This window comes from Balaenoptera ricei, chromosome X, assembly GCF_028023285.1.
Source record: "Balaenoptera ricei isolate mBalRic1 chromosome X, mBalRic1.hap2, whole genome shotgun sequence".
NCBI classification, from domain to species: domain Eukaryota; kingdom Metazoa; phylum Chordata; class Mammalia; order Artiodactyla; family Balaenopteridae; genus Balaenoptera; species Balaenoptera ricei.
In genome coordinates, this window is record NC_082660.1 from 104,407,198 (window position 1) to 104,416,726 (window position 9,529).

At 37.4% G+C, this 9,529-nt stretch overlaps 1 protein-coding gene across 1 annotated transcript; it reads right to left on the reverse strand.

Annotated features, from left to right (window-relative positions):
• Positions 1–2,310: 2,310 nt before the first annotated feature.
• AGTR2 (angiotensin II receptor type 2) lies at positions 2,311–5,678 on the reverse strand. The gene is made up of 3 exons (XM_059910784.1): positions 5,594–5,678; positions 5,382–5,443; positions 2,311–4,109 (listed from the first exon to the last, which is right to left on the reverse strand). Exon 3 carries the CDS (start codon positions 4,068–4,070, stop codon positions 2,982–2,984), a length of 1,089 nt encoding a protein of 362 aa, XP_059766767.1. The 5' UTR covers positions 4,071–4,109; positions 5,382–5,443; positions 5,594–5,678; the 3' UTR covers positions 2,311–2,981.
• Positions 5,679–9,529: the final 3,851 nt, after the last annotated feature.

A 9,529-nucleotide genomic window follows, 5' to 3' on the forward strand; every position in this document is an offset into this window, starting at 1 on the left:
CAGCGGGAGCAGGGGGTAGTGGTTACTTCATGTAGTTCTGTAGAGCATGGAGCACAAGAAAAGGGCATTGGAGAACCAGGAAGAAAGCCTCATCAATTTGCCTCCTCTCTTTTTCTCCATACGTGCAAATATACCACCTGTCCAGTGCTCTAGTATTGCCGTGGTCAGGGACATACAAGCAGTGTGGTTTGGGGGGAAAGTTGAAGGACTGAGCAAGACTGTCTCTGAAATATCTGCTTGGTAGCCTAAGATTCATTTAAACTACTAAATACCTCTATTAGGATTACCCAGATCATTGGTCAGAGGCAAACTTAAAGATGAATAGGGACTCATTTGTGCCTCAGTTTCCTTATATGTAAAATGAGAATAATTGAGTCGTTGTGGGAATAAAATGGGATAATAAAATACTTATAGTAGTATATATCATACAGTGCTCACAGAATCATAGCTATTATTATTATGCGGTTCTTGGGCGTTATGTGGGTGAGGTGAATAAAGGTGGAGCCATGGAAAGGAAAGGGGATTAGGTAATACCTGGAAATGATACAAACAAAATGAGAAGAATACAGTTTCATTTGCTATCTGAGAAACTTACCTGAAGTTTACATTTTCAAAGAAAAAAGAGGACTTTTATACCTTTGTATACCCCTGCAATCAGAGTTCACATGTTTGTGTACCATCTTCTTAAATGACATTTCTTCTTAGTCCCAGGAAAGAGCACTGGAGTCCAAGCCTCAGAGAATTACTTACGGCTCAATACTGGGCACCTAAGGAAGTGGAGGCCAGGCTTAAAATCCCAAGAACTAGAGAAATAATTCTTTTCATTAAGGGAACTCCCAGGGGAGGGAGGTTTGTATTATAATTAGTATAATCATTGTTATCCTGGTAGAGGAACCGACATGAGCTAATGTTGGAAGCTGAGTAGGTGTTCGTCAATTGAATGAGAGACCCTGAGGGCGGGGTGATTGGAGGGGTGTTCAGGAAGAGAGAGTTGTGTGAGCCAAAGCAGACAGGCGTGAGCGAGCATTAGGCTTGAAAAAAAGCAGTTTAAGTCCTTTTGTGATGCTTGAACATAGAATGCAAGAGAGAGATGGCAAAGAGAAAAAAAGCCAGCGAGGCAGGGAAGAATCAGATTTCCGGTGGTCTTGTAGACTGTAACAAGAAATCTGGATTTTCCTTTTATAATTAATAAGGCTTTATGGCTGAAGACTCAAGAGCGGGAGACTAGAAGAGTATAGCAAGAAGCCAGATAAGGAATGATGGGGGCTGAAACTAAGAAATATCAGTGGGGACTGTAAGGAAGATAAGGATACAAGAGAAGGTAAGAATCCATAAGTGGAGGTAGTTACAATAAAAAAGTAAAGCACACATGATCTTCCAATTAAAGATTTTATTTATATGAGATGTTTTACAAAATTATTTAAAATATGAAGTCATGTTTGCTTATACATTTAGCTATTTGTTTTTATTGATAATAATAGATTACATGAAATTAGGACTTTCCCAGAAAGTGGAGCCAGAGTATTTTTGGATCTATAGCCCTGGAATCTGGCAAAGACACCAAGCTTCTGTAACTTTATTTCTACCTCAGAGGTCAGTATTCGTCTAGGAAGGTCCTAGATAACCTGATATAATATGGGGCTGGTGCAGAATGAAACCTCTAACTTCTAAAATTAGGATTCATACTCTAAGTTAACTCTAGGTACCTCACTCAGTTTCAGGCACTCCTCAAACTTAGGAGTTCTAATAGTGTTGAAAGGAGATCTATGGACCAGTGATTGGTATAGAAGAGTTCCACAGAATTCTATAAATTCTGGAACAAGCAGTATCCATAGGTATAGGTTAAGTCTACCCCATGGTCTATATTTTCAAAGCCACATTGCATTGCCCTGACAGGTAGGTTTGTTGTGTGACACCAAATGTGTCATTTGCTGGATCTCTTTGTCCTCCTTGGGTGTCAAAATTCCATTTTGACATAATCTTTTCCTATGCCCATTAAGGGTTTATTACAAAGTAAAGAGTTAAATAAGCCACCCAGATATTTTGGGAAGCAACCCAGAACCAAAGCATCAATAATAAAACTCAAGTCAACTTCCTATATATCAAAGCACCACATCCCAAAGGTCAAGGATGTAAAACATGACCTTTACATTTTATACACTAAACACTGTTTAGTTATTTTCAAAAAATTATCAGAGAACATAGAAACCTTCAAACAGTAGTTAGATAGAAAATGGATAGAAAGTTTAAAACGTGTTTATTCAGACTTTAGTGAACAGTCAAATATTTGTTTATTGCAAATCTATGTTATTATACATTTTACTTCCTATAACTGTAAATAAAAGCTAAAATGTAGGAGTACATGTGATCTAATCTATATTCCTAACCCTACTCAATAAGTAGCTATATCTTAAATACAGACTTATGCTCAAGCGAAATATAAAAGGATTATTATTTATAATATAAAGTAGAAGGCAAATGCCTAGAGCCTGAATAACTGGTACCAATCTATTGTAGTATACTGCACCTAGAAGTGCTCATTTCTTTTAGCGTAATGTCTTGTAAATAATGTAATGAGTTAAAAGACCGGCCTTGGTTCAAGAGGAAAGCTTGATGAAAATGGATCTAAGAACCAATAAAAACTCCAGCATATCTCAAGGAGAAATCTGAAACCCCAAATCATCATTCATAACTTCCTATTAATTATAATTTGAGATAAATCCCCAGTTACTTCTTGGTTATGGATACATTTCCCCAGTGACAGTCTTGTACAGATAGACCAGAAAAAAAAAAAGCTGGGCAATTCTTGAAAGTCACTGGAGGATAAAACTTAGAGTTACATTTGGTTTCCTGTTCTAGAAGAGTGAGAGAAGATTACATCAAGGAGAAAAACTTGTTATTTTCCTAAAGCCATTAAAAGATAATTCAGGGAGATCTCAAACCAAGTAACCATGTTGATAACATGCATTCCACTCTCATGTTTAAGACACAAAGGTCTCCATTTCTCTAAGGGAACTGCTTTTTCGGCATGACACACTCTCTCTCTTGCCTTGGAGCCAAGTAATTGGAACCCTAAACACACGGCGGAGCTTCTGTTGGAACCGGTTTCCAACAAAACAATACAAAAAGGGATTAATGCAGCTGTTGGTGAATCCCAGGAGGATGGCAAAAGGAAGTGCCAGGTCAATGACTGCTATAACTTCACAGCTATTAATGACACCCATCCAGGCCAGAGCATCCAGGAAGGTCAGAACATGGAAGGGAAGCCAACAGATGATGAACGCCAGAACAACAGCAGCTGCCATCTTCAGAACTTGGTCACGAGTTATTCTGTTCTTCCCATAGCTGTTGGTCTTCAGTAGGTGTTTTCTGATTCCAAAATAGCATGTTGCTATGAATATTAAAGGGATAATAAAACCAAGGATATTTTTCATTAAGGCAATCCCAGCTGACCATTGGGCATATTTCTCAGGTGGGAAAGCCATGATGCAAGCATTCACTCCTAAATATTCAATTGTTCTGACATCTCGGAAGTAAAATGTTGGCAATGAGGACAGACAGGCCATACACCAAACAAGTGGAACTATATAAGATGCTTGCCAGGGATTTCTTCTTTGAGACAGAAAGGGGTAGATGACAGATTGGTACCTATCAACACTCATGCAGGTGATAAAAAAAATGCTTGCAAACATGTTCAGGGTCAAGAAAGAACCAAAAACTTTGCACATTACAGGTCCAAAGAGCCAGTCATATCTGTAAGAATAATAGGTTGCCCAGAGAGGAAGAGTAGCCAAAAGCAGTAAGTCAGCCACAGCCAGGTTGAAGATATAAATGCTGGAAACCTTTTTAGGACCCTTTTGACAACAAAACAGTGTAACCACTATAGTATTGACAAGAAATCCAACCACAAAAATAATGTAGTAGAGAATAGGAATTGCATCTAAATGCTTATCTGATGGCTTATGTGAGCAGTTAAAGGTAGACTCATTGCCAGAAATGTTCACAAGTCCGACGTGAAGACTGCTGGTAATGTTTCTGCTTATGGTGGCAAGGGTGAAGTTGTCCTTCATATTGATTGAAATGTCAGCAGCTCCTAATTCTTACACCTTCTGGGGAAAAAAAAACAACAAAAAAAACCAACAAAAACCTCTCAGAGCACATACAGAATTTAGGACATCATCAAGTCATTAGCATTTTAAAAGTTTGTTGAAAGCAAAAAATGGTGGATGGTTATAGACAATGTTGGGAAACGGAAGCATGCCTTATGAAATAAGAATGGATTTTACTTCTTGAAGAAGAAAAGAGAGTTTTCTCAATAATACCAAGAAGTTAAAAGACATTCTAGCATCAAGACTGAAAATTCTGAACAAAACTACATTTTGCCCATCTTTTCTATTATGTTGTGAAAAGGTTTAAAGAAAATTAATATTTCAAAAGGTTAGCCAGAATAGGAAACGCGTGAAACAAGAAGGAACTAAGAAATAAGACAAGTTAGCATTTCAAAAACACTTAAGCACATATCTCACTCTATATACTTTCTAGAAACCACACTGCTGCCTGCTATTGCGTAGAGAAATGCCTTATTCAAGTAACTAATTATATACAAATCATTCCAGCAATGGAAAATATAAGTAACATAAACTATGGAAAAAATAAGTAAGTGTACAAAAGATTGAAAGAGAATATGCAAAAAGGAACATATTGGGATGGGGGATTATGGTTGGTTTTTACTGATTAAAAATAATTCCTTTAGTTCTACTTTTCGATTTTTTTCACAATAATAATATAATTACGAGGTAGTTATGGGATATGTGCATATTTTTAAAAGCCCCCATCACATTTTAATAGAGACTATTACTTTTACATATAGATACTTAAGTTTAATCCATTTAAAAGAAAATCTATTTTCTTTTTCAATTAGGAAAAGAAAAAGAAAAAAATAGCCAAATCTGATTTAAGGTCAAATAGAAAAAGTTATATTGCTCAATGAAATAAGAATTGAATATCAATGATTAATCATGATATAATTGTATCATTTTTTCCTTTGCTATTTTAGTTTAACACAACTAAGTAGTAACAGTGCTACTTGGCTCTCAAATGTTTTGATCAATATTCAGGTTTTTGTGATACTGTTAGTTTTAGTAGCAACTTTATTTTAAAACAAAAGAAAATTAGCTGAAGATAAACACAGTAAAGGAACAACTATTGCTTTAGATAGTTTCAAAACACAGATAAATAAACTACTCAGTGAAAATGTAATCAGCAAAGAATCTCCTAATAAACAGCAAACTTACAATTTTTGTCTAAAGCTTATTCTTTCATAATCTTGACCTAACAAATTAACATGAAAGAATCTAAAATAAACCCACTTGAAGACTTACTGGTTGTTGGAGTTTAAAGCTTAGTTATCATAAATCAGCTTGCCTAGTTCCTAAGTGCACCCCTGTAAGAGAAACAGCAGTTAAATAATTTAGGAGTTTTGCAAAATAGTGTTAAAATACAGGAAAAAGGAAAAGTTCATCCATAAAAAATATTTTCATTTAATGTATGTTCTACTTTCCAAACAGAGTATATATAAATTGTGCAGACCTACCTTAAAAATTCAGGCTGAAGAATGCTTTTAATTCTGTGCTTATTCGTTCCCTTAGACTCGGGGACGTAATAGCACCAGATCTCTGGTTTCCTTCTTATATGTTCGGTCTGTCCACTGGGAGCCTTCAACCTACATAATTCTAGGGCTGACTTATGAACACTTGCCAGCTTTCCAGAGTTTTTTTTTTTTTTTTTTTTTTTTTGGCTGCAAAACATTAATCTGAAATTCTCACTGTCTCCAATCATAACAGCTCATTCAAATAAATCTCAAACAAAAAAATGAAGTTTCCACAAATGTGTTAGAGAATTTTGAAGTCAGTGGCTTACTTTAAAAGAAGAATATAATTATTTGCAGAATTTTCTCTTTCTTTTACCCTGATACTGGCATTCTAAAATGAGTTAAGGAGTGGAGACTAGGGAATTTATTCTAGTAGTAGAGTCTTTGTCCATCAGCATCTTTCGCAACCTTCATTACTTTTTGAAAAATTTACCCCTGCCTATTAAAGAACAGCAGCAACTTTACTTGAAGTCTAAAATTTCTCCCTTGCTTTAAGCAATTTTTGTTGGCTTGTTGCTGGAGAGGTGGTGATAGTAGGGATATAATTCTCATGTCTTCTAAAAGAAGTATTAACATGTAGCATCTCCTTTCATGGGTCTCTGTCATATTTGCGGTTTAAATACAAAGCACACAGGGTGAGAAGGATTAGGCAGCTACTGCAGCCTAGATCACAATTGTTTTTCTTTTTGTGGGAGTGGGGGTGATTAGCCTTACACAATAACTCTAGTAGAAGCAGGAGTGACAAAAAGAAGAAAGTTAAGTACATAAGAAGTGATAATACCAGCTGACAATAAACGCCATGTGCCCAATACTGTGCCAAGTGCTTTTTACTCTATACTTTAATGGAGAGGCAATATAGCACACTGGTATGGACATGGCCTCTGGGTTCCAACTGCCTGGTTCACAAGCTCAGCTATACCACTTGCTAATTCCATGACCGTGGCCAAGTTACTTTCCTTCTTCATGTCTTAGTTTTCTCATCTGAGAAATGGGGGTGATGTTAATTACCTGCATCATGGAGTTATAAAAATTAAGTGAGCTCATATATATAAAGTGCTTAAAACCGTGCCTAGTACATGATAGATGATGCTATTATAGGCTATTAATATTACTTCCATTTTAAAAATCAGGAAACTAGGGCTCACAGAGTTTAAATAACTTTTCTGAAGTCACATAGCTATTAAATAAGAACATTTGAATTCAAACTAAGGCACTCTAAAAGTCAGAGCTGACGCTCTTAACCTCCACACTACAGGAGGGAGCATTAGCTGGTCCTTTAATCTCACCCTTTGTCCTAGCAAAGAGAAAACATGCAACATTTACAAAAAGTCCCTGCTGACCATTCATAAGCTGTTACAGAGCATTAAAGAAGGGAGAAAGAGTTTGAAGATTGTTATGTGGGAGAAAATATTTTTCTTCATTTTATTCCCAAAATGGACACCACAGGTAGGTGAAATGTGTGACTAGTTTACTACAGTGAGGACAGAAAACCAGAGAACCCAGGACACTTACATGGGTATAAAGGATTCCAGTTATTTCTCCTGATCATATTTTTCTGAGAGCAGTAAGAGTACACCTACCCGGGCTGCAGGCTGCGGGCTGCAGGTGGAGGACGAGGGCAGGCAGGCTCTGAGGAAGTAGCTGGGGACCTAAGTAACGGTCTGGCAGAAGGAGCGCAACGAAGAAGGGAGGGTGGGTGACGGAAGACAAAATTACAAATGACATGATACAAAACAGATGGCTTTTGACATTTGTCTGTTTCTCCGTTCATCTTGAAGTCAATCCTGTAGTGCACAGGCAGATGGGACCAGCAAGAAGAGGTCACCATTGCCTGAAAAATATAGTAGGATTCAAAGGTTTGCACAATACCATTTTACTGTTTCTTTCGGTAGACTGAACATGAAGCAAATGCTCCTAATATACAGACACAGCATTTTATGAAATCTCAAAATATTTGCTTCCTATGCTCTGGACAGATTCAGGTTGAGACTCTGTCCAAATGATGGAAAACTGATGTTTGGGAAACAAATGAGCGGGCACATATGGTTATCGGCAGGAGAGTTGAAATGGGAACTGGTTTCACTCTTTGTTTAAGCCTGGTTTCTCCCTCTATTTTGAATGTTTGTTTTTACCACGTAAAGGGGAATTTTCCAGGCCAGAGCCTCCTGAGTGGTCACGATGGGTCAGATTCCCACCCTGCTCTATTTCTAGCCCCCTCTCATGCCCCTTTTAAAGAAATAGCCAGGAGGTGAGCTATAAACTTTTGAGAACAAACTGCAGGCTCGCCTCTGGGAGACCTAGCCTTGAACACCCCCGACGAGCAGGGGACCTTGTCTAGAGATTTTGTCCTTCATTACAGTAAGTTCTGACGTAAATAAAGTTTAAAGAGGCACACATTTCCCAGAAGATTAAGAGGACATTTACTCTGTTTCTTTATAATCTTAGGAGTAAAAATTTTCACCGGTCAAAGAAAAACTATGTAACTGAAGGGAAATAAGGAAAAAAAAAAGCAAAAAAAGGAAAAAGGAAAAGCAAAGGAATAATAATATTGACACCACTTGAAGTGAGAAATATAGCATATTATTGATTCAGTAAAGAACTCCAAGTTGAGCCAACAATGTAAATACACTTGAGAGTCAAATAAATGTCAGTCATGGGAAGCAGTACAACACAAAAAATTCACTCTCCTGGGGGCAGAGGGTAATTTTTCTGCTGGAAGATTGACTTTAAAAGCCCCAGGTCATTTGAATAAATTATGCAGCTCTTCAGGACAAGTGCAGCTTGGCTAGCAGAATTAAACAATGGTAAATCACATTGAATTAATTTTTTTCTAGTGAATACCTTTTATTTATTGTGAGATTACTTAACGCTAAGTTTTTTAAAAAAAAAGATGCTCTTGAGAGGAATTTCTCCTCTGCTAAAAATCTCAGGAAAAAATCTTATTTGTCCCTCTTACCCCGACTCACACTTTTTTTTTTTTTTTTTTTTGGCTGCACTGCCCGGCATGTGGGATCTTAGTTCCCTGAACCCTCACCCCCTGCATTGGAAGCTCGGAGTCTTAACCACTGGAAGTCCCCAGATGAGGTTTTGAAGGAGAAAATAAACTATTAAATGCAAAAGTCTGGATATACATGCCCTGGTTATAAAGGTGAGGATTAGAGGTGCAGATCATGAAATGATTAAATGTATATCGGCCTTCCTTTTTAGTTTGTTTTTCAGTCACCTCTCTTGAGTTCCTGTCCAGAACAGTAGCATTTCCACTTTTCCCAACTTCAACACACACACACACACACACACACACACACACACACACGTACCACCCCCGCCCCCATTACCCACATATATACTTAACACTAATCTTTTTTCAATTCAGTTACCATAGGGAAGCCTTACTTGAATTGCCACTGGACTTTTCCAAACCTGGGGGCCCCTGAAAGGAGGAGAGTTAAGAGGATTGCCTTGTTGATATGTCCTTGCAGATTATTTTTGTGCCTGTCTTTAGTTTCCAATATAATGAGAACAAGAATGTCAGGCTGAAAACAAGTGGGAAAAAACAATAAGGACTTCTAATCAGAAATAACAATTAGATTGCACAGCCTAAAACCAGCCTAAAAATTCAGTAAAATGGCCAATATGAGTGATTGTTTGTATCAAATTAACTGACTGCCTAGGCATCACATAAAGAGTGAGTGAGAGGACTATTAAATCAGTTAACAAGTGGAATCCATGCAGTGAAATGAATGGATGTCTGACTCAGTACATTCCTGAGACCAGTTCCTTCCAGCTGAATCTGGTCCCAAAAACGTAAGGAGAAGGAAGAGTTCCAATTTCCCTTTACCCCAAAGGCATTTGCAGGCCTGAGCATCATGTTCAGAGCAG